At 40.9% G+C, this 25,162-nt stretch overlaps 1 protein-coding gene and 2 pseudogenes across 1 annotated transcript in view; 1 reads left to right on the top strand and 2 right to left on the bottom strand.

Annotated features, from left to right (window-relative positions):
* Window positions 1–25,162, bottom strand: part of RTF1 (RTF1 homolog, Paf1/RNA polymerase II complex component) — a 61,202-nt gene that overhangs the window by 25,874 nt on the left and 10,166 nt on the right. Inside the window, exons 2-4 of the mRNA XM_012766466.2 lie at window positions 17,603–17,713; window positions 3,868–4,015; window positions 1,282–1,486 (exon numbers count right to left, since the gene is read on the bottom strand). Of these exons, the coding sequence (XP_012621920.1) occupies window positions 1,282–1,486; window positions 3,868–4,015; window positions 17,603–17,713 (464 nt within the window). The remainder of the gene's footprint in view (window positions 1–1,281; window positions 1,487–3,867; window positions 4,016–17,602; window positions 17,714–25,162) is intronic.
* On the bottom strand, window positions 3,079–3,228 carry LOC142871771 (uncharacterized; annotated as a pseudogene).
* On the top strand, window positions 14,817–16,509 carry LOC105872477 (F-box/WD repeat-containing protein 11 pseudogene; annotated as a pseudogene).

The raw sequence follows: 25,162 nt of genomic DNA, 5'->3' as shown, positions 1-25,162 counted from the left end.
GGGAGGCCGAGGCGGGCAACTGCTCGAGGTCAGGAGTTTGAAACCACCCTGAGCAAGAGTGAGACCCTGTCTCTACTATAAATAGAAAGAAATTAATTGGCCAACTAATATATATAGAAAAAATTAGCCAGGCATGGTGGCGCATGCCTGTAGTCCCAGCTACTAAGGAGGCTGAGGGAGAAGGATTGCTTGAGCCCAGGAGTTTGAGGTTGCTGTGAGCCAGGCTGACACCACGGCACTCACTCTAGCCTGGGCAACAAGTGAGACTCTGTCTCAAAAAAAAAAAAAAAAAAGCAATTTAACATTTGAGTTTTTAAGAAATACAAAAACCATGTTAGAAAGACAGATACCTAACTTGTATATAATGTGGAGAAATTCCAGATCTTGAATCCTGTCAAGACAGGGTTCCAAATGTGAATTTGGAAAATTATTTCCACTTGAGAGCTTCAACAATTTTAAGCCAATTTGAAAATATGAAACTGTAAAACACCATTTGTTCATTTAATTTTTACATATCATTTGATATGTTCCTACATTATTCAGTAATTACTACATTCATATTCTAAAATCAAGGCAATCTCATGATTTCCTCACTACTTTTTGGTGAGTAGAAATCAAAGCATATAATGATCTTTATTAAGACAAAAAGAAATGCCTGTAAATCCCTTTGGATTTCTGCTTGTACTGCCTGTGTTACAGAATAGGTAAAATAATAGGAAATGTAAGGCAGAAGAGGATGTTGCCACAATGCATTTTATCGGGTTAGATGGTCTCAGGTTTGAAATCTAGTTCTACCACTTACCAGCTAAATGACATTGGGCAAGTTTCTTCTTTTACTCATTCAACAAATAGTGTACCTCTGCGTACCAGCCAATGTTCTAGGCACCAGGAGCACTGAATAGAGTGCACAGAGCACTGAACAAGACAGACTAAGTCTCTGCTTTCATGGACAATAACTCTTGGTTACTAAATGTTTCTAAGCCTAAGTTTCTGCCTCTAGAACATGGTATAACCAACTTCATAGGGATGTTGTGAAGATTAAGTAATGCACATAATGTCTTATGAATAAAACCTTATGAATAATGCACATTAGTAAAGTCAATGAATGGCACTGAGTAAACAATAAATGTGATCTTAAATTTTTTAAATACATCATTTGCATCTCATCAAGTTAACAATCACATTGCCAAATGCCAGTCTCCATATACAGGTCAGGTGTGAAGAAAAGGAGAAATATAAGACATGAAAGAAACAGAAAAGGCATGGTGGCTACAAACTTACCTTCTTTTCAACACCTCCCTCTTCTCTATGCGATTGAATAGTTCTTGCTCTCTCTCTTTCTCTGTCATCTGTTCTAGACGGGCCCTGTCTTCCTCATCTCCCATGAGGTCCTCTCCATAGCCATCATGGAACTCTTCATCTTCTGACGAAGAGTCTGAATCTGAACTGGAAGAGGAGCTGTTGCTGTCAGAGTCTGACACTTCACCTGCAACAAAATCCCAAACGCAAGGTTACACTGTGCTACAGAAGACAGAGGCCATAGATGACTCCACAGTGTTGATCATCATCACCCTTGGCTCTCGCAGGTAAAGTGGTATATAGCCACCTCAACTCTCATAGGACTAGTCCTTGGTCTGTCTTTGGTAAATGCAAACACAGGTTAGGGAAATTTAGACTAGAATAAGAAACCAGATGTTCTTTTTATTTTATTTTATTTCTTTCTGGGGGCAGGGGTGTGTGTCTCACTATGCCACCCAGGCTGGTATTGAACTCCTGGGCTTAAGTGACCTCAGTCTCCCAAGTAGCTAGGCCTACAGGCTTATGCCACCACACAAACCTAGCTTGTTCTTTTTAATTCAAATTTTGTATTTTGAAAAAAAGAAAAAAATTGCAGACCTAGAGAAAAAGATTCCAAGAAATTGACACCCCTACATCCTTTACTTAGAGTCACCCATTGTTAATACTGCCAATTTACATTCTCCTTCTGTCCACATATAAAATAATATATTCATTTTTATTATTTATGTTGCCAAACTAAAAGTTGCAGAGATCATGACTCTTTACCCCTAAATATTTCTCCTAAAGGGGACAGTCTCTTAAATAACTAATTATACCATTATCAAATTTAGGAAATTTAACACTGATACAATACTATTAACTAATGTTCAATATTCAGTCCATATTCAAATTTCACCTAATGTTCCAATACTGTCCTTTACAGCTACTTTTCAGCCAAAGCAGGATCCAATCTAGGATTACACATTTCATTTGGTTGTCATGTCTCTTTAGTATCCTTTAACTGACATCAGCCTTTCTTTCTTTTTTTTTTTGTTTTTTTGAGACAGAGTCTCACTGTGTTGCCTGGGCTAGAGTGAGTGCTGTGGCATCAGCCTAGCTGACAGCAACCTCAAACTCCTGGGCTCAAGCAATCCTTCTGTCTCAGCCTCCTCAGTAGCTGGGACTACAGGCATGCACCACCATGCCCAGCTAATTTTTTCTATATATATTTTTTATTCGGCCAATTAATTTCTTTCTATTTTTAGTAGAGACGGGGTCTTGTTCTTGCTCAGGCTGGTTTCGAACTCCTGACCTTGAGCGATCCTCCCGAGTTGGTCTCCCAGAGAGCTAGGTAAATCAATTATTGACTGAATGAATTACTGACTGAAAAGCTGTGATTTTTCTAACCCTATAATTTCTTCTCCATTTATTAGTTGGCTTTTTTTTTCCTTTTTTTTTTTGAGACAGGGTCTTGCTCTGTTGCCCAGGCTAGAGTGCAGTGGCATCATCATAACTCACAGCAACCTCAGATTTGTGGGCTGAAGTGATCCTCGTGTCTCAGCCTCATAGGTAGGTGCCACTGTTCCTTGCTAATTTTTTAATTTTTTTGTAGAGTTGGGGTCTCTCAATGTTGCCCAAGCTGGCCTCAAACTCCTGGCCTCAACTGATCCTCCCACTTTGGCGTCCTGAAGTGCTAGGATTACAGGTATGAGCCACTGGGCCAGGCCCTTAGTTGGCATTTCAAATGCCAATTTTTTTCTTTTTTCTGGTTTTTGTTTTTTTCCTTTTTTAAATTTTTTCCATTGTGCAACCCACTTCAGTGCCAGCAGCCTATGGGCACAGGCCAGGCAATGGTTCGGGGCCACAGTGTGGTCTGGCATGGGACACTATGAGAGGCCTAGGGTAAATGCCAATGTTTTAATGAGTCATTAAACTAATTATTGTGAATGCCTAATGACAATGAATCTTGATAGGTCAAAGGATGGCATGGAAAAAGACAGTATATATTACCAATGAGTATTAAGTTAAATCAGCAATTTAACAACAACTGCGCTTGACTCAATTTGAACTAACATTCACAGTCATGTGTTTAAAACCAGGCCACGCCAATTCTATACAAGCCAGTTTGTAGGTAAATATTATTATTTTTCTAAATTTAAAGTTTATCATTCTAGTCCTAGAATAAGTTCACTTTTCAAACTAGTGTTAACAGAAAATCCTGGAACTGGCTTCCAAAAAAGAACATTTCCTGCTGAGTTTTGTATCTGGTTCAAGGATTCAAGGATTTCCCTTCTTAGCTGGACCACCCATGAGAAAGAGAAAGGAAAAGCCACTCAGGATAAAGTGAACTAAGACTCATGCAGGGACTCCTCATGAGTTCTATGGACGGGGTTCAGGGGTCTCACAAACCCTTTGGAATTACATATAGCTTTTTTGCTTCATTCAGATTCTCAAAGGATTCATGACCATTGGAAAATTAAAGACCACTTCTTGAAAGGCAGAGGTCATGCTCAATGCAGGCACCTTTCCTCCCCTTTCTGCCTCTGCGTCTTCGACCTGACGAGATTGGGAGTTGGGGCTTGAGCTCACCTTCCTCAGGGGCTGAGCTCTCAGCTGAACTGTCTTTGTCTGAACTGCCTGAGGAGGCAGTTTTGTTGGCCTGTTTCTTCATGGTTCCTTTCTTCTCTATTTTTCTGGCTTTTCCTTTCTTCTTATTTTTATTGCTCCCAAATGTCCACTACAAGGAGAAAAGAAAAGGAAAACTGAAATAGGAATAGGGTTTTTATTGGGAAACGCTGGAAGATTCAAGAGTTAAGAGTCTCTGACATTCATCTTTGAACCACAAACAATACACTTTATATGAAAAAAGATACAGATTTCTGAAAACTTGATTAAAACTTCATAATTTTTGGTTTGGAATTTCTTAGAACAGTAAAAAATTTACATAATAAGCATAAAATGTATTATTATTATTTTTAAGAGACAGTGTCTCACTGTATTGCCTTGAACCCCTGGGCTCAAATGATCTTCTTGCCTTAGCCTCCTGAGTAGCTGGGACTACAGGCATGAGTCACCACTCCCAGTTCATATATTGTTTATTGCAACAGAAAAACAAAGATATCAACTTTATGACAAGTAAACTGAATTAACTAAAACAAGAAAAATCAGCTTCTAATGTTTTCTGTGGCAGAGACGGCAGTAATTGCTAAGGGTTGGTTGTCTGGGTTTCAGCACATAGAGAATGGTGTAGTTCTGAAGTGACTCTCAGGAAGGCAGGGAATGAAGCTTATGCCCAAGAGAAAACTGTGGAAAGCACAAGTAGAAAGGATGAGGGCAGCACTGGCACCAATTCCAAGAAGGCACAAGGTAAAGTAGATCATTAAATACATGCGTGATGTGATCTTTTTTAAAAAACCTGTACAAACTATAACACAATGTTTAAATTGGATCATAAACATGAGATTCTAGATGTCTAAACACAAGGAACTTGCAATTTGCTTCATCAGAGTAACAGACAGGAAAATACACAGTTAACTACCCCAAGGCCCAAACAACCATCTTCACCAAGCACTTTAATTATAAAGCTGAAAGACCATACAGTTGCTTTAAAAATTAAAAGACTATTTAGTTACCATTAAACCATATCTTCTTTGGTATTTTAACTTGTCAATTCAGAATGATTTTAGAGGCTCGTAATCCTAGCATTCTGGGAGGCCAAGGTGGGATGCTTCAGCTCAGGAGTTTGAGGTTGCAGTGAGGAGATGATACCACTGCACCCTACCCAGGACAACAGAGCAAGACTCTTCTCCAAAAAAAAAAAAAAAAAAAAAAAAAAGATTGGTGACAAATACTTTACTTGGGAACTTTATTCTATGTACTATAAAGAATAATCTTCATCTTTCCATTATCACAGACTGAATATCAAATCTGGTGTTAACATAAAATGTCTACATCTAATATTTAACAAAAGCATAAAGTCTTTGCTCCTTTTATAATAGGTTGATAAATTAATCTCCTACCTTATAATAACCAAGATCAGAAGTAATTCTTTTTTTGTCTGTTTTAGTGAGTTGGGATGGTGTAAAAGGCTAGTTCTGAAGAGGTATCCATCTTAGAAATGTCCAATGAGTTATTCTTAAGAACCACAGTCTGCTAGTGTACCTTGATACAATATTGTGAAAAGCTGCTATTTTAATATTCTGGTTTTCATTTTAAATTTACTATTAGTTATTTTAATTGCCACTTTATTTTTGTATTGGTACAAGTGAAAATAAAACAGCCACATGTTCTAGTATGATATATTAAGTGAATGAACAATGACTTCTTTTTATAAGTGGATTTACTTCTTAGACTGTAACATTTTGATACCTAAAGCATTATCTAGAAATCCTAATGCTTCTCTTTTAAAACTGAGTTTTCAACTATTTCAAATTATAATCATTCAAGGAAGATAATTTTCTATCCAGTTTGAAAGACTCCAAAAGAGGCAAAAGTGTTCAATTTCTTAGATAACTGAGCTAAAATATATCACTTTCTGTGCTGACAATACAGATACTACTAGAGTCAGTAAAATATAAAATACCCTTTGCACTGGCTCTTGTTACAAGAAATAGCACAACTCTACACATAATAGATGCAAAATATTTATTTGTTGGTTTTGAAAATGGGCATGACCCACCTTTTCCAAACAGGGTGTCTTGGCCCTTTGTACTTCTACTCAATGGGAGTATGAAGAGATTGAGAGCATAAAGGTTGAGCTATCAGGGTCACATGTGTGTCACAGTAGCTAGGTCTATTTTTGCCTACAGATTTGGGTTTCTCCCGTGGAATAGAGCCAAATTCTGGACTCCCTAGGGGAAAAAAGTGTTTATAAGAGCAAAATGACCTCAATGTGAAGTCACATAGGTGAATGTAACTCAGGGTGTGCTAAGAAGCAACCTGGCTTCCTTATTCTTCCACCCTCCATCTGTTTCAGTCTGTCTCACCCTAAGCTTAACCGCTTGTAACTCACTTGTAGTCTTTAATGTTTATTCCTCGTATAGAAGGGAGAAAAGACAAGGGTAAAAATAGAAGAAAATTAAAATGCTTTGATTTAAAGGGGGCTTTCCTGGCTAAACTTGAATGTGAGAAGGGAAAATCATTTTTTTTCTTCCAACAATTTTCAAAAGAAATGAGATGACACAGTTGCCTTGCCTCCCATGAGGCTGACTCAGTCAGGTCTATTACACCAAAGGCAAACCACCAAAAGCTCAATATGTGACAAGGTTTTGGGAGAATAATAATAATGTGGGTGATTTACTTTTAAAACTAAAGTTTCTTTTTTTTTTTTTTTTGAGACAGAGTATTACTCTGTTGCCTGGGCTAGAGTGCCATGGCATCAGCCTAGCTCACAGCAACCTCAAACTCCTGGGCTCAAGCAATCCTCCTGCCTCAGCCTCCTGAGCAGCTGGGACTACAGGTACATGCCACCATGCCTGGGTAATTTTTTCTGTTTTTAGTAGAGACATGGTCTCACTCTTGCTCAGGCTGGTCTTGAACTCCCGACCTCGAGAGATCCTCCTGCCTCCACCTTCCAGAGTGCTGGGATTACAAGCAAGAGGCACTGAGCTAGGCCCCTAAAATTTCATATAAACACATCTCTCAGTATTGAGAAGCTGGATTATAGCTACTTGTATATTTACTCTCTACAAAAGTATTTTATTCTTAATTAATCTTTAAAATCTAATTTTAAGAATAATAGATGTTCATTATATGATGCTTTGAAAATATAGAAAATATTTTTTTTTCTGAGATAGCGTCTCACTCTGTTGCCCAGGCTGGAGTGCAGTGGTGCAAACACAGTTCACCACATCCTTTTTTTTTTTTTGAGACAGAGTCTCACTTGTTGCCCAGGCTAGAGTGAGTGCTGTGGCGTCAGCCTAGCTCACAGCAACATCAAACTCCTGGGCTCAAGCAATCCTCCTGCCTCAGCCTCCCAAGTAGCTGGGACTACAGGCATGCGCCACCATGCCCGGCTAATTTTTTCTATATATATAAGTTGGCCAATTAATTTATTTCTATTTATAGTAGAGACAGGGTCTCGCTCTTGCTCAGGCTGGTTTTGAACTCCTGACCTCGAGTAATCCACACGCCTCTGCCTCCCAGAGTGATAGGATTACAGGCGTGAGCCACTGCACCCAGTCTTCACTGCATCCTTGAACTTCTGGGTTCAAGCAATCCTCCTACCTCATCCTCCCAACTACTTGGGACTACAGGTGTGCACCACCGCACCTGGCTAATTTTTAACATTTTCTATAGAGATGGGGTCTCACTATGGGGTCCAGGTTGGTCTTCAACTACTAGCCTTAAGCAATTCTCATGTCTTGGTCTCCCAAAGTGCTGGTACTACAGGTGTGAGTCATTGTACCTGAACGAGAAAGGTATTTTTAAAGTTAAAAAAAAATCACCCATATTTCTACCACCCAAAGATAAATAATCACTTAAAATTGGGGAGAAAGGGGGCAATCTCAGATGGTCAAGACTTGTGACAGGAAGAACTGATATAGAAACATCTTAGTCCAGCCACTGGCCCAGAGATTGCTCACCTATGCCTGCAAAAGTTTATTCTCTTGACTCTGAGAAAGGGAAAATGAATTCTTTCATTGCCAGAGTGTGGTAGTAGATGGAGTCTAATGAATAAAAGACAGAATTAAAGAGACAGTCTTATGCTTTCTCCACCCAGGAGGGAGTAGAGGAAATGACCTGGCATTTCTTAATTTGTTTGGGAATTATGGCTCTACTGAAAAGCAAGCTCTGCTGTAACCCTAAAATGCACCAAGCATAATGCAAGAAGCGCCTGCTGGTCTGCATCTGAACTCTGGGAGGCCAGAGCATCCCCCAATGACAGCTGTTCAAAAACCACCTAGGAAAAGGAAAGGATCCATTGTCAGAACTGCTTTCCTGGGCATACATGTAAGGGAGCCACACACAACACCAGAAAGTCTTGCATGAACATGCAGTGAATAAAACCTAAAATAGAGACTGGATGCAAGATGTTTTCTTATCTAATAAATTAAAAGAGATTAGCAATTTGACTCTCTCTCACTGATGTAACGGATACTCTAATGGGCAGCAATTATCTAACAACACAAGGAAGGTGGGTGCTACATAACCCTATGCCATCCTGAGCGTGTGTAGAATGTTATAAGCAGGTCTTCATCCTGGGAAGCAGCTGTCCTTCCTGGCACTCAGCTGAAAGATGGGAAGGAACACAGCATGGGGATTCGTTGCTTTGGACTTGGGTGGCATTCAGATGATGAGTACTTTAAGCATCCTGGAGGCAGAAAAGCAAGACTTCAAGATTTCGGAGAGGAAATTATCTCTATGGCCAAGGAATACCCATATTCCTAGGCCTCAAGACCCAGAGTAGAAATCACTCCAGCCCAGTTACTCTGAACTGAATTTACAAGGGAAATAAAACACTTTGATGTACATAGGGTTAAAGAATAATAGCTGGGCTAGTGACAAACTACACTGGGATTAGGGGTCAAAAGAACTGGGGGACAGCCCAAGCCTTTAATCTGAGATTGTTTCCTTTTAGTCTGGTTTGGACACAAAAGCACAATTGAAAAATAAGTGATACCAAAAAAATGTACAATATAATTAATACTATATTATTTGATAGGAAATATCAAAATTATAAGCAATTTTCAATTTTGATTTGTAAACAAATTTGACCGGGTGATTCATGAAAATCACCTTACTATTCCAAATACAATTCTTGTGATTAAATTTTAATAGTGTCTAGATAAATAAGGTGCTATTGTATGGATGTCTACATAGTCAAGAGCCAAGAAGTATGTAAAAATAAGGCTCGTGAGCAATTCCAAATAACTGTCACTAAGTTCAAGTACTAAAGCAGGGTATTCCAACCTAAATTTTACTGGGTATCCTGGTTTCCTAACCCCAGAACACATTAGACACAGAATTTGGAAGTAGAGCAGATTACCAAGAGATGAACCAATGGTCACTTCTTACCTACACTGGAGAAGAAAGAAAAGCTGTAAAAAGCTGTACCACAGAGTTCCATCTTTTAGAAAGCATTATTTCATAGCAGGAGAACTGCCATTTTTATTTTATTTTATTTTTTTGAGATAGCCTCACTCTGTCACCCTGGGTAGAGAGTGCAGTGGTGTCATCATAGCTCACTGCAGCCTCAAACTCCTGAACTCAAGTGATTCTCCTGCCTCAGCCTCCCAAGGAGCTGGGACTAGAGGCACACAACATGATGGCCGGCTAATTTTTCTATTTTTAGTAGAGATGGGGTCTCACTCTTGGTCAGGCTGGTCTCAACACCTGAGCTCAAGCAATCTTCCCACCTCAGCCTCCCAGAGTATTAGTTTTTTTGTTTTTTTCTTTTAAAGAGACAGGATCTTACTCTGTCACTCATGCTGGAGTGCAGTGGTGCAATCATAGCTCACTGCTGCCTCAAACTCCTGGGTTCAAGTGATCCTCTTGCCTCAGCCTCCTGAGTAGCTAGGGCTACAGCTGTGTGCCACCATGCCCAGCTAATTTTTTAAATTTTTTGTAGAGATGAAGTCTCACTATTTTGTCCAAACTGGTCTGGAACTCCTGGCCTCAAGCGATCCTGCCACCTTGGCCTCCCGAGCAGCAGGGATTACAGGTGCAAGCCACTGCAGCTGGCTCAATAAAGTCAAGAAAAACTACTCTATATAAAAGTTACTATCAAAATTTTTTCAAATACAGTGTTTTTATATTTTAAACTTTCAAGAGTTTAGTTTCAGTATTGGGATAATTCATCCCCACATGGAACATCTTGTTACAGAAATGTTATGTGTATGAAAACTTTACTAAACCAATATATACACAGGAAACTATAAGCTCAGCAGTGAAGGTCTTTATTGGAAATGTGCTAATTATGTATTATCTGTATGGTAAAGTGATAACAAAATGCTCTTAGATATCTAGGCTAACTTCCTGGAAAAGCTGTTAACTAAATAAATTTATAAATAAAAGATAGGCTGTAGGTCTATCTTTTCAGAATGTTCTATCAGTCTTTTTCTATTGATAAAAATATTAGAGCCAATAAGAGATGATAGGGTATGAATAGCAGCACAACTAGATCATAGTTGGGAGAGCCTGAAAGATCAGCTGGGAAAAGACAAAGAGAAGGAAGAAGCTTCAGAAAGACATTATGTAGAAAAAAATGGAATGGGGGAAAAACAAGAAGACATGAGAATCTTTGAAGAGGCAGGTGGGGGCATAAAGGCAACCTGGGAAGGCTGACAAATGTCCTGGGGAAAAGGAAACAGGTGTGACAAGTGCTGAAATATAGGGCTGGGCTAAATGCTTTTATTTCTCAAAAATGTTGAAAATGAGACTGTACATGAAGCTTTTTTTTGAAACAGAGTCTCACCCTGTTGTCCTAGCTAGAGTGCCATGGCATCAGCCTAGCTCACAGCAACCTCAAACTCCTGGGCTCAGGTGATCCTACTGCCTCAGCCTCCCGAGTAGCTGGGACTACAGGCATGCGCCACCATGCCCGGCTAATTTTTTTCTATATATATTAATTGGCCAATTAATTTCTTTCTATTTTTAGTAGAGACGGGGTCTCGCTCTTGCTCAAGGCTGGTCTGGAACTCCTGACCTCGAGCAATCTGCCCGCCTCGGCCTCCCAGAGTGCTAGGATTACAGGCATGAGCCACTGTGCCTGGCCTACATGAAGCTTTTTAAAATAATTCTTGCTTAGGCAGAGGGTATTAGAACATATTTTAGCTGCTTCCTCACTTTGTCCAATATAGTTATATTCAATTTTGAACAACAATGTTTTTTTGGTATCCAAAGTAACTTTTACTGGTAAGTAGTGAAAAATCTAGCTTATCTTCTTATCTAGCTGGCAGTTATTTGTTTTTATATGCTCTATCCTATTTCTAAAAAGGACTCTGAACTACCTGATGTAGGACCCTGTTCCTCTTAACAAGTGGACTTCTTTGTTTTGGCCATTTTTTTAAACCCCAACACAAGAGTGAATGGCTACTAGCTTTCCTCCTCCTCCTAACTTTTGTTTGCATCCTTCTGCTGCTTCTCCTATCAATGTTTTCAGGGACGGGAAGTGACAGCACCAAAGTGCCACACCACAGCATTATGACCTTCAACCACTGAGGTGTACTTCCCAATTTCCCAGACTTGATCAATGTAAGCCTTACAGAAATAACTTTGCTTCTTATTTTCATAAGTGCCTCAAGATATCATTGAGAATAATTCATTTACCAAAAAATAATAGACAAGTATAGTCTCTGTCATTAAAGTTAGGTTTTTCCCCCTGCAAAGATGCTACATATGAAACATCTACTTATTCTCTCACTAACTGGACTTTTATACTTAATGTCCAGTGTACCACTTTTTTCTGGATCCGAAATTTTCATAACTTCTCTCCATTTCTCCTCCCCATCAATGAGCTAGATACTTTCTTGCCCTAAAATCAGCGCATGTCTCTCCTTATAACAAACTATGCATTGACCGTTCAACTAAGTTGTTCTTGACCAGTTTTCTGTCCTAGTAAAGAACAAACATTTCTACCTATATTCATGGGTCACTAATGACAACAAATAAGGGAGGCATACATAGTTTGAAAAAACTCCAGAGCAGCTTGTGGTACAGGCAAGCTCCATGTGACTGAGAATTGCCATTTGAACAACCAAATTTCTAAAAGGCAATCTGTAGGTAATAAAGACATAAAAGCCAAAGCAGAAATGAAAGATAGAGCAAAATCCTTTAGCATGTGGGTTTTCCCCACAGAGAGATGTATAAAAATATTCATTATGAGAGAGGTAAAAAACAAGAGCCACTGTCTCAAGCTTTATATCTAAGGATCTCTTAGAAGTCCCCTATCCAACCTAAAACGTCTACAGCAACCATAAATCTGAATTCACAGCAATACCATTGAGATCTTCAGCGGCTGGCAGGATTTTTGAAAAAAAAAATTTTAATAGTTATTTCCTTAATTATACAAAATAATCAAATGTTTGCTCTAACTTTGGGTGCTCTGTGCTAAGCTAGCATCCTGGGTCAAAGAGACAGGATACAAACCAAAGAACAGGCATCTTTAAGAATGACCATGATAGGCCGGGCGCGGTGGCTCACGCCTGTAATCCTAGCACTCTGGGAGGCCCAGGCTGGCGGATTGCTCAAGGTCAGGAGTTCGAAACCAGCCTGAGCAAGAGCGAGACCCCGTCTCTACTATAAATAGAAAGAAATTAATTGGCCAACTAATATACATATATAGAAAAAATTAGCCAGGCATGGTGGTGCATGCCTGTAGTCCCAGCTACTCGGGAGGCTGAGGCAGAAGGATCCCTTGAGCCCAGGAGTTGGAGGTTGTTGTGAGCTAGGCTGACGCCAAGGCACTCACTCTAGCCTGGGCAACAAAGCGACACTTTGTCTCAAAAAAAAAAAAAAAAAAAAAGAATGGCCATGATAGAGCAGAGACAATGCTCTTCCCAGGGTGGGCCTGGAGTGCTGGGACCTGGAGGCAGCAGCTAAAGCTAAGGACCTTGTAGGAGAAAAGTCACTCAAAGACTCATTTTCTACTGGGCAGGGTGCAATGTGCCTGTCAGCTTTTTCTCCAATAAGTGCATAAATAGTTTGATAACATTCTAAGGTGAGGACTTTTTGACTCATCAAGTAGTTGCAAGTAACAAAGGAAATTGTAAAGGACTTTATGGTCCTGGATCTAGTGTATTTTTTTTTAGAGACATCTCACTCTGTCACCTACACTGGAGTACAGTGGCATGCTCATAGGTCACTGCAGCCTCAAACTTCTGGGCTCAAGCAATCCCTCCCACCTCTGCCTCCAGAGTAGCTGGGCCTACAGGTGTGCATTACCACACCCAGCTAATTTTTATAAAAAATTTTTTGGGCTGGGAGCAGTGGCTCTGGGAGGCTGAGGCGGGTGGATCGCTCAAAGTTAGGAGTTCGAAACCAGCCTGAGCAAGAGCAAGACCCAGTCTTTACTAAAAATAGAAAGAGATTAATTGGTCAACTAAAATTATATAGAAAAAACTAGCTGGGCATGGTGGCGCGTGCCTGTAGTCCCAGCTACTCAGGAGGCTAAGGCAGCAGGATTGCCTGAGCCCAGGAGTATAAGGTTGCTGTGAGGTAGGCTGACACCATGGCACTCTAACCCAGGCAAAAAGTGAGACTCTGTCTCAAAAAAAAAAATTTTTTTTTTTGTACAGACAAGGTTTCACCATGTTGCCTAGGCTAGAACTCTTAGCCTCAAATAATCCTCCCACCTCGGCCTCCTGAAGTGCTAGGATTATATGTGTAAACCACTACACCTGGCCTGGATCTACTCTATTACAAGTTTTGAGCTCCTCTAATGCCGTGGAGTTGACACACACTCTGCTCTCCTAGAAGCACCCAAAAAGGATGAAGGGAATCAATACTTCTGTCGTTTAGAAAGGAATCAGTGACAATTTGGGGGTAGCCTCCAGTTCAGTTGTCCAGTTACTTTTCCATTTCAGACATACATTTACCATTAAGAGGGAGGGGGCACATTAGTTACTTTTCCATTTCAGACATACAATTACCATTAAAAGGAAGGGGGCACATTTTGAAAACATTCTTTTTTTTTTTTTTTTGAGACAGAATCTCACTTGTTGCCCAGGCTAGAGTGAGTGCTGTGGCGTCAGCCTAGCTCACAGCAACCTCAAACTCCTGGGCTCAAGCGATCCTCCTGCCTCAGCCTCCCGAGTAGCTGGGACTACAGGCATGCGCTACCATGCCCGGCTAATTTTTTCTATATATATTAGTTGGCCAATTAATTTCTTTCTATTTATAGTAGAGATGAGGTCTCGAGGTCTCGCTCTTGCTCAGGCTGGTTTCGAACTCCTGACCTTGAGCAATCTGGCCAGTCTCGGCCTCCCAGAGAGCTAGGATTATAAGCATGAGCCACTGCGCCAGGCCTGAAAACATTCTTTAACTGCATACTTAGGACTCTGACCTAACAACAGGAATGTAGAGAATGAACAAGTTCCAAGGATGGTAATTGCTTGTAGCTTAAGAAACTACAAAGACCAAAAACATGTTACAGGGTATTCCAGGTACAACACAGATTCAAACTTAATTGAATATTGAGTGGGGAGGGGGGAATCATAGCAGCTGACTTCGGAAACATGAAAAACAAAAGTAGTTGTAGGAATAGTGGGAGAGAAAATTATTTCAAGATTTTCCTGTATTTTCTATGCATTTAAAAAAAGAAAACAAAACAAAACAAAAACGCAAATTTCTTCATAGACTCCACTGATTTTTCTCACAGATTGGGTTACTTTATCAACTTGAGAAGAATTAAAGTTCCTTCATTAAAAACAAAACAAAAGAATAAACATTCACTATCTCTTGTTGTGGAAAGAAATTTTAGGTCTACTAAATTATTGAAGATTAAGAGAACATAAGCTCTGCCACCTCCGCCCTCAACTCCTCGGCCTGGGCCGTGGGCTGCTGTGCGGGGAGAGCGAGGAGGGGCAGCCAGGGTCGCCATGGAGCCCGACTCGGTGACTGAGGACAAGACCATCGAGCTCATGAACACTTCAGTTATGGAAGATCAAAATGAAGATGAGTCCCCAAAGAAAAGTACTCTCTGGGAGACAAGTAATGGAACATCATCTGCGATCGTCTCCAGAAAGAGGCCATCAGAAGGAAACCATCAAAAAGAAAGAGACTTGTGCATTAAATATTTTGACCAGTGGTCTGAATCAGATCAAGTGGAACTCGTGGAACATCTTATTTCACGAATGTGTCATTATCAGCATGGACGTATTAACTCTTATCTGAAGCCCATGTTGCAGCAGGACTTTATTACCACTTTACCAGAGCAAGGCTTAGATGACAAAGCAGAAAACATTCTTTCCTACCTGGATGCCAGGTCTCTGTGTGCAGCAGAACTGGTATGTAAAGAATGGCAGCAAGTGATCTCAGAAGGAATGCTTTGGAAGAAGCTAATTGAACGAATGGTACGCATTGATCCTCTATGGAAGGGACTTTCAGAAAGAAGAGGGTGGGATCAGTACCTGTTTAAAAACAGATGGCCCTCCCAATTCATTTTATAGGTCATTATACCCAAAGATAATCCAAGATATAGAGACTATAGAATCTAACTGGTGGTGTGGACGACACAACTTGCAGAGGATTCAGTGCCAGTCTGAAAATAGTAAAGGTGTCTACTGTTTACAGTATGATGATGAAAAGATTATCAGTGGCCTATGAGATAATTCTATTAAGATATGGGATAAAACCAGCCTGGAATGTTTGAAGGTGTTAACAGGACACACAGGCTCTGTCCTCTGTCTCCAGTATGATGAATGTGTCATTATAACTGGTTCTTCAGATTCTACAGTGAGAGTCTGAGATGTGAACACGAGTGAAGTTCTTAACATGTTGATCCACCACAATGAAGCTGTACTGCACTTATGCTTCAGCAATGGATTGATGGTGACCTGTTCCAAGGACCGTTCCATTGCTGTGTAGGACATGGCTTCTGCCACGGATATCACTTTACGCTGGGTCCTGGTTGGCCACCGTGCTGCTGTCAACGCAGTAGACTTTGACAATAAGTACATCGTGTCTGCTTCTGGTGACAGGATCATCAAAGTCTGGAGCACAAGTACCTGTGAATTTGTTCGTACTCTGAATGGGCACAAGCGAGGCATTGCCTGTCTCCAGTACAGGGATCGGCTGGTTGTTAGCAGATCATCAGATACTACCATTAGGCTCTGGGATATTGAATGTGGTACCTGTTTAAGAGTCCTAGAAGGACATGAAGAATTGGTTCGATGAATCTGGTTTGATAACAAGAGGATTGTCAGTGGGGCCTATGATGGGAAAATTAAAGTTTGGGACTTGCAAGCTGCTCTAGACCCTCGAGCCCCAGCAAGCACATTGTGTCTGCGCACACTGGTGGAACATTCTGGACGTGTTTTTCGGCTACAGTTTGATGAGTTTCAGATCATCAGCAGTTCCCATGATAACACCATTTTGATTTGGGATTTCTTAAATGTGCCTCCCAGTTCCCAGAATGAGACCCGTTCTTCTTCCAGAACATATACTTACATCTCCAGATAATAGTCTGCACTTTTACCCGTTTCAGGGTTTTCCAGTCTTGAACTACTGGCTACATGGCTACCAAATGCCTAAGGGAGTTTATTCACAACTGAGTCACGAAGCTGGAATTGGTTCTAGAATTGGTTTAGCGTATTATGGGGGTACAAGTGTTAAGGTTACACATATGGCCGGGCACGGTGGCTCACGCCTGTAATCCTAGTTCTCTGGGAGGCCGAGGTGGGTGGATCGTTTGAGCTCAGGAGTTCGAGACCAGCCTGAGCAAGAGCAAGACCCCGTCTCTACTATAAATAGAAAGAAATTAATTGGCCAACTAATATATATATAAAATTAGCCGGGCATGGTGGCGCATGCCTGTAGTCCCAGCTACTCAGGAGGCTGAGGCAGGAAGATTGCTTGAGCCCAGGAGTTTGAGGTTGCTGTGAGCTAGGCTGATGCCACGGCACTCACTCTAGCCTGGGCAACAAGCGAGACTCTGTCTCAAAAAAAAAATACTTCCCTGCAGAGTAAGAGATTAAACACAAAAGCAATATCCAGCTTCTCTCCAGGAAATTACTAAGGGGAAAAATGTGTTTAAAACCAAATAACGAGCATGTAGAAGTGTTTGAAACACTTCCCCCTACCCCCATCCCTGTCTTCCATTGAGGTTCTATATCTTTTAGGGCCTGGCTTTCTTGGCAGGTAGTTTGGGAAAGTCACCTTGGTGAACCGATGGATTTTCATCCTTTGAAGTTAACACCATCACTCTGAGGGATGTCAAATCAATCATCACAAAGAAAGCGTCTCATCTCACTAAGTATTTCCCACTAAAATACGGCATTCCTGATAGAATTTATTTTCTAATGTGAAAGTGAGACTAAAAAGATGACTCAAAAAAAAAAAAAATTCCTGAGAGTCCCTTCATCAAAAAAAAAAAAAGAAAGAAAGAAAAAGAAAAGATGATTAATAAGTTGTGTCCCTTCTGCAATAAGGCTGAAAACAAGGCTAAAGAATGGGCTAAAATGCTCTGCAGACAGACCCACTAGATAACCAGCAGTCCAATGAACATGACGTGCAAGAACTTGCCTTACACAATTTTCTGTCCCTAACAAGTTCCTGTAGCTTTTAGGCTGCAGGTCTCAGTTTAAGCAAACAAGGTGACGGGAGTCACCAACTCAGGGTTCTCAAATATCCAACAGTCCCATAGGCCTAGCTCCTACACACCCACCTCATCATCACTGTCAGAAGTCTCAGAGTCTGATGAGGCTGCAGGCTGACTCACAGGTGGCTCCTTCTCCTCAGAGTCACTGCGCTTCCGCTTTGCCAGGGACAAGAGCTCCTAATAGGGCAGAAATAATCACATTAGTTTTGTTCAACAAAGAAAGAATGTGCAATAAAATGCCCACCCTCTCTAGATCTCTTTCACATCTTTGTGCTTTTAACTGAAGGACATCATCATGGGGACATCCATCATGTGAACAGACTGATTGCAGTATTCCTAGGTGCTCAAAAAATGTTTCCAAAATGTGCCCCCTCGCTCTTAATGGTAAACATATATCTGAAATGGAAAAGTAACTGGAAAACTGAACTGGAGGCTACCCCCAAATTGTCACTGATTGCTCTCTAAACAACAGGAAGTAGTGATTCTCAGGGACTGATAAGAACCATGTTTACATAGGTAATTTGTTCACTGTTTTAACTGGTATATCTAACTAATAGTTCAAGCATCTCTTTTATTAAATTGTATGGTAACACTGGCATTTGCGGGGCTGTTTTGAATAAGCTTACAAACTATAAATTCCTAAGGTCATTTTATCAGGAAAAAAGTATACTTCTGGTGTTTAATCCAGGTTCTGAGAAGAGACAGTGAGTGTGGCCACTACAAGAGAATTCTAATTTGACAACCTGTATATTCCCATTCACCACCTCTGCTTTGTCTGGTGATTTAAGTAAGATTAGAGGGGGAGGGAGGTGCCAAGTAAATAAGCCATGGCTACAACCAGGATTTGCTGTCACATGGTTCCCTTTCTTCCTTTACTTCTCTCCTACTCAGTCTAGTCACTTAAAAATACAACAAAAGTTTACCTGCTCTGCTCTCTGCTAATACCAATACCAGTCCACAATTATAGTGTACTTGCTAGATGCCAGGTACTTTTCTAAGAATCTGTTATTTAATCTTCACAATAACTGACAGTAAGTACTGTTATCATCTCATCCCTATTTAAAGATAAAGAAACTAAGGAGGCCAGCCCGGTGTGCTCGAGGTTAAGGAGTTCAAGACCAGCCTGAGCAAGAGCGAGACCTCAGTCTCTTCTATAAATAGAAAGAAATTAATTGGCCAACTAATATATATATGGAAAGAATTAGCCAGGCATGGTGGTGCATGCCTGTAGTCCCAGCTACTTGGGAGGCTGAGGCAGGAGTGCTTGAGCCCAGGAGTTTGAGGTTGCTGTGAGCTAGGCTGATGCCACGGCACTCACTCTAGCCTGGGCAACAAAGCTAGAATCTGTCAAAAAAAAAAAAAAAAAAAAAAGAGGGGAGGGGGGAGGGGGAGGGGGGAGGGGGGGAGGGGGAGGGGAGGGAGAGGGAGAGGGAGAGGGAGAGGGAGAGGGAGAGGGAGAGGGAGAGGGAGAGGGAGAGGGAGAGGGAGAGGGAGAGGGAGAGGGAGAGGGAGAGGGAGAGGGAGAGGGAGAGGGAGAGGGAGAGGGAGAGGGAGAGGGAGAGGGAGAGGGAGAGGGAGAGGGAGAGGGAGAGGGAGAGGGAGAGGGAGAGGGAGAGGGAGAAGAGAAGAGAAGCAAACTAAGGAGCAGGAGAAAGATTAAGTAACTTACCCAAGCTGTGTAACTTACCTAGTAACACAGCTAGTACATGATAGAGCCAGGATTCAAACCTGGGCAGTTACAATCTTGGCTCCTAATTTAGTCATGGTTTACTAGTCTAAAACATTTTTCCCTTCTGCCAAGAGACAAAATACAGCTAATAAACACTAGTAGTATTATTCTTTGATGACCATGGTGCTATACAATTATAGGTCAAGTGCCAAGCCAAATTTTAAAATAATAGACTACTACAAAGTATCTGTTTTCTTCTTTTAGTCTCTTTCTATTTTAAGAGTATACCCTTCTTCCTTGGCCAGAATGAGAAATGACCTTCTCAGATTAAACAGCTGACACTCTCCCTCGATCATAAGCAGTCATAAAATGTTACTCTTCTCATTTCATTAGAGAGAGCTAGCACACCAACTTCCTCAAAAGGCTTAAGACTATAAGATTACTGTACTCTTTCATACCCAAACGGTAACTCTACAGACCAAATGCAAATTACAGAAACATTTGTGTGTATGGTCTTTTTAAATTTGAGGTATAATTTATATACAGTATATTTTTTCCTTTCTAATGTATAGTTTTATGAGTTTGACAAACACATACAGTTTAACCACTGCCACAGTCAAGATACAAGACAGAGGCCGGGCACGGTGGCTCACGCCTGTAATCCCAACACTCTGGGAGGCTGAGGTGGGCAGATTGCTCGAGGTCAGGAGTTCGAAACCAGCCTTAGCAAGAGCAAGACTCCATCTCTACTATAAATAGAAAGAAATTAATTGGCCAACTAATATATATATAGAAAAAATTAGCCTGGCATGGTGGTGCATGGCTGTAGTCCCAGCTGCTCAGGAGGCTGAGGCAGCAGGATTGCTTGAGCCCAGGAGTTTGAGGTTGCTGTGAGCTAGGCTGATGCCATGGCACTCACTCTAGCCTGGGCAACAAAGCGAGACTCTGTCTCAAAAAAAAAAAAAAAAGATATAAGACAGTTCTATCATCTCCCCAAATTCCCTTATCTTTCTTACTTCCCTCCTCCCATCCCCTGGCAACTACAAACCTGTTTTCTGTTACTATAGATTTACCTCTTATAGAATGTCATATAGATGGAATCAGAGTACACAGCCTTTTGAGTCTGGCTTCTTTCACTAGGTATAATGCATTTGAGATTCACCCATGGTGCAACATGTATCAGTATTTCAGTTTGTCCCTGTTCATTGCTAAGTAGTATTCCATTATATAGATGTACAACAATTTGTTTAACCATTCATCAATTGAAAAATATTCAGGTTGTTTCCATTTTGAGGAGATTAATATATGCCCATGTACAAGTTTCTGTGTATGGCCAGATGCTGTGGCTCACGCCTGTAATCCTAGCATTCTGGGAGGCTGAGGAGGGAGGATTGCTTGAGGTTAGGAGTTTAAGACCATTCTGAGCAAGAGTGAGACCCCGCCTCTACTAAAAAAAAAAGTTTCTGTGTAAGTATAAGTTTTTATTTCACTTGAGTAAATACTTAGGAGTGGGACTGCTGGGTTGTATAGTAATTTGTTTATGGCCTTAACTATTACTTTTTTTTCATATTACCTTAATGCAAATTTATAAACTTGGGAAAGACTTTCGGTAAATAATCTCTCCCAGACCCCTTGAGGGTCACAAATACACTAGAATTATTGTTTTAATATTAACTCATTTTAACAGAGATTTGGATACAGTATCAAATACTTCCCTGAAACATTAACTATTACATGTGGTAGATACCTATTAAAAGTTACTGTAACTAAGTGTTAAGATATTAGTACTGTCTTCCTGTTAAAGAGGTTCCACTCTATACTAAAAACCTAGCAAATGGCTCTTCCTCATCAATGAACAATTGCATGTAATAAGCACAGTCCCTCTTCTACTACATTAAATACCATATTAACAATAGTATCTGGGCCAGTCACAGTGGCACACGCCTGTAATCCTAGTACTCTGGAGGCTGAGGCGGGTGGATTGCTAAAGGTTAGAGTTTGAGACCAGCCTGAGCAAGAGTGAGATCCTTTCTCTACTATAAATAGAAATTAATTGGCTAACAAAAAATATATAAATATATATTTATATATATAAATTTATAAAAAATTATATATAAATATATAATATAAATATATAAATTTATATTTATATATAAATTTATAAAATTTATATATATATAAATATAAATAAATTAGCCAGGCACGGTGGCACAAGCCTGTAGTCCCAGCTACTCGGGAGGCTGAGGCAGGAGGATCGCTTGAGCCCAGGAGTTTGAGGTTGCTGTGAGCCAGGCTTATGCCATTGCGCTCACTCTAGCCTGGGCAACAGAGTCAGACTGTCTCAAAAAAAGAAAAAAATAATAACAGTATCATGCTCGTTTTGGCAGCATATATACTAAAATTGGAACAAAACACAATATAGAGAAGATTAGCATATATTTTTAAATTTTAAAAAACCAATAGTATGGAGACAGCAAAGACCCTCTTAATGTGAAATATGCACTTTCTACAACTTGAGGATTGTATAGGCAGCTATTGGGGGAAATCATAGCAAGGTTACTCTTTTTAGTTCAATCCTTTATTTCAACCTATTGAGGGCTCATAATAGATAGCTAGATAGACCTATCTGTAACCCAAAAGCCTTCCCAACACTGCACATATAAAAAGACCCATCGGATTTGTTAGAGGTGACTTATCAAACACCTATACTCTAAAAAGCCAATCTGAAACTGATCCAGGCCCAAGGCATGGGTCTATCTGTAGCTCTTTCCTGGCAGCCCACTTCTCTCGGCCACACTAGTTGAGACAACATTTCTGTGTGTCCAGTGGATCTCTCTCACTACCAGCCCCATATTTCATCTCATGCAGTGAAACCTTTCCTATTTATCTCAACATTCCTCTAGGGGAATGGAGCATGGGGTGCCAGGATGGTATATCAAATTTAGACTGAACTAAAGATCTGCTTAACGTAATGCCAATGTCCAACCTATTATAGGTATAGCTGTGCAGAGTCCACATCTGGCTTCTAGAGCAGTTTCATTAACATTGCTTAAAAGCCATATTTAACATTAAACTAGACCACAAAAACTGAGACCCCAAAAATAAAGCAAGAGGCCGGGTGCGGTGGCTCACGCCTGTAATCCTAGCACTCTGGGAGGCCGAGGCGGGCGGATTGCTCAAGGTCAGGAGTTCAAAACCAGCCTGAGCGAGACCCCGTCTCTACCATAAAAATAGAAAGAAATTAATTGGCCAACTAATATATATAATATAAAAAATCAGCCAGGCATGGTGGCTCGTGCCTGTAGTCCCAGCTACTCGGGAGGCTGAGGCAGGAGGATCACTTGAGCCCAGGAGTTTGAGGTTGCTGTGAGCGAGGCTGACGCCACGGCACTCACTCTAGCCTGGGCAAGAAAGCGAGACTCTGTCTCAAAAAAAAATAAAAAATAAAAAAATAAAGCAAGAAAAGCCCATATAAATAAACTTCAAGAGGTTTTTATAGCTAATCAGCACACTGAGATCTTTTACACTTACTTATTCTACAAATATAACTAAAGTAAATAATTCCTACCAGCTAAAGTGACTAAATATCCTGATTTGCTCAGGACTGTCAGTTTTAGCACTGAAAGTCCTACATTCTGGGAAACTCCTCAGTTCCAGGCAAATTTGGATGGTTGCTCATTCTACTATCAGCACCCATTATGTACCATGCCCTGGGCAGACAGTAGAAGAAAAGATATATGGTCCTTGACCTCATGGAATTTGAAATCAAGTGTGGGAGACAGACAATAAGGAACAATGAATTACATCAAATGATAAGTACTAAGAAGGAAATCAGTCAAGCCAACGGTCCTCAACCTTTTTGGCACCAGGAACCAGATTTATGGAAGATAATTTTTCCACAGATGGGGTGCGAAGGATTGTTTCAGGATGATTCAAGCACATTATATTTATTGTGCACTTTATTTCTATTATTCTTAGATTGTCACTTGCCATTCACTTATAGGGTTTTTTTTTTTTTTTTTTTTTTTGAGACAGAGTCTCGCTTGTTGCCCAGGCTAGAGTGAGTGCCGTGGCGTCAGCCGAGCTCACAGCAACCTCAAACTCCTGGGCTCAAGCAATCCTGCTGCCTCAGCCTCCCGAGTAGCTGGGACTACAGGCATGCGCCACCATGCCCAGCTAATTTTATATATATATTAGTTGGCCAATTAATTTCTTTCTATTTATAGTAGAAACGGGGTCTCGCTCTTGCTCAGGCTGGTTTCGAACTCCTGACCTCGAGCAATCCGCCCGCCTCAGCCTCCCAGAGTGCTAGGATTACAGGCGTGAGCCACCGCGCCCGGCTACTTATAGGGTTTTGATATGAGTCTGCAAGCAATTGATTTATTATGGTCTCTGTATAGTCGAACTTCTCTGCTAATGATAGTCTATATTTGCAGCTGCTCCCCAGTGCTAGCATCACCGCCTCAGCTCCACCTCAGATCATCATAAGGAGCACGCAACCTACATCCTTCACATGTGCAGTTTATAGCAGGGTTTGCGCTCCTGTGAGAATCTAATGCAACCGCTGATCTGATGGAGTCGGAGCTCAGCTGGTGGTGGAGGTGGTAGGGAACCACCAGCTGTAAATACATGTGAAGCTTCTGCAGCTCACTTCCTGCTGGTGGGCTGAGGGCGGGGTGGGGGTGGGGAGGTCAGGTTGGGGACCACAGAGTCAAGTGAATGGAGAGCCTATCTGACGTATAGTGATTGGGGAAGGTTTCTCTGAGGCAATGGCACTTAGGCTGAGACTAGAAACTTTTGGAGAAGAAACAAGGGCACAGTTTTCTGGACAGAGGCCTTCAGATGAAACAGCTAAGTCCCGAAGCTGATAACAGCTTGGCTTAGTGAAAGAACTGAAAGAGAAACAGTGTGGCTGAAGCTTAGCAGGAAAGGGGGAGAATGGAATGAGATGAGTTAGAAGTAAGAAGAAAACATCATTCTGAGTTTTATAAAGCAGGGTCAGGAGCCCGGATTTTATCTGAAGGCAGTGGGGAGCCATCAAATGGTTTTAAGCAGGGGAGTAACACAATCCACCAAGGGTTTTTAAGAGAGTACTGCTAGAAAAAGAAATAAAAACAAAACAAAACAAGAGGGGCCAGGGTAGAAGAGCAGAGAGGAGCCAAAAGGAACCCACAGCAGTTTCACCAGAGTGGTCTGTGGCCACAGGGACAGAGAAAAGTGGGAAGACTTGAGAGATCATGAAGAAAAAGGAACACTTCACAGAGATTTAAATTTAAGATGTTAATTCCTAGTCTTCCCTTCATATCACAACTGTTGATAGAGAAACATGATTTAAACAGTGGATATTGGTTACTTTTCAGGAGTAACAAAGTGAGCCATTATGTATATATATGTTTGTGGGAGAGGGAAGTATTTTTGGTATTGTTGGAATTGTTTCAACAAGCCTGTATTATTTTTTTAAATAATGATAATAAAACAAACGAAGGCCAGCGCAGCGGCTCAGGTCTGTAATCCTAGCACTTTGGGATGCTGAGGCAGGATGATTACTTGAGGCCAGGAGTTCAGGACCAGCCTGAGCAAGAGCAAGTGCAAGACCCTGGCTCTACGAAAAATAGAAAAATTGGCCGGGCATGGTGGCATGCACTTGTAGTCCCCGCTAATTGAGAGGCTGAGGTAGGAGGATCACTTGAGCCCACGAGTTTGAGGCTGTAGTGAGCTGATAACACCATTGCACTCTAGCCTGGGTGACAAAGCGAGAACCTTTCTCAAAAAAAAAAAAAAAAAATCAAAACAATGAACAAACAAAAAAACCATTCTAAAGTAATAGTTCCAAAGTGGCAGTATAACAGTCTTTTAAATTGCACAAGATTGGCACTAAATGTAGTAGCTTTCCTCTCAAATTTCCAGCAAAGCAATTATAATTATACATAAAAATACTGAGTTATATAAATGCCCAC

The sequence above is a fragment of the Microcebus murinus genome, chromosome 6 (genome assembly GCF_040939455.1).
Source record: "Microcebus murinus isolate Inina chromosome 6, M.murinus_Inina_mat1.0, whole genome shotgun sequence".
NCBI classification, from domain to species: Eukaryota; Metazoa; Chordata; class Mammalia; order Primates; family Cheirogaleidae; genus Microcebus; species Microcebus murinus.
This window is presented reverse-complemented; position numbering and strand designations above follow the sequence as displayed.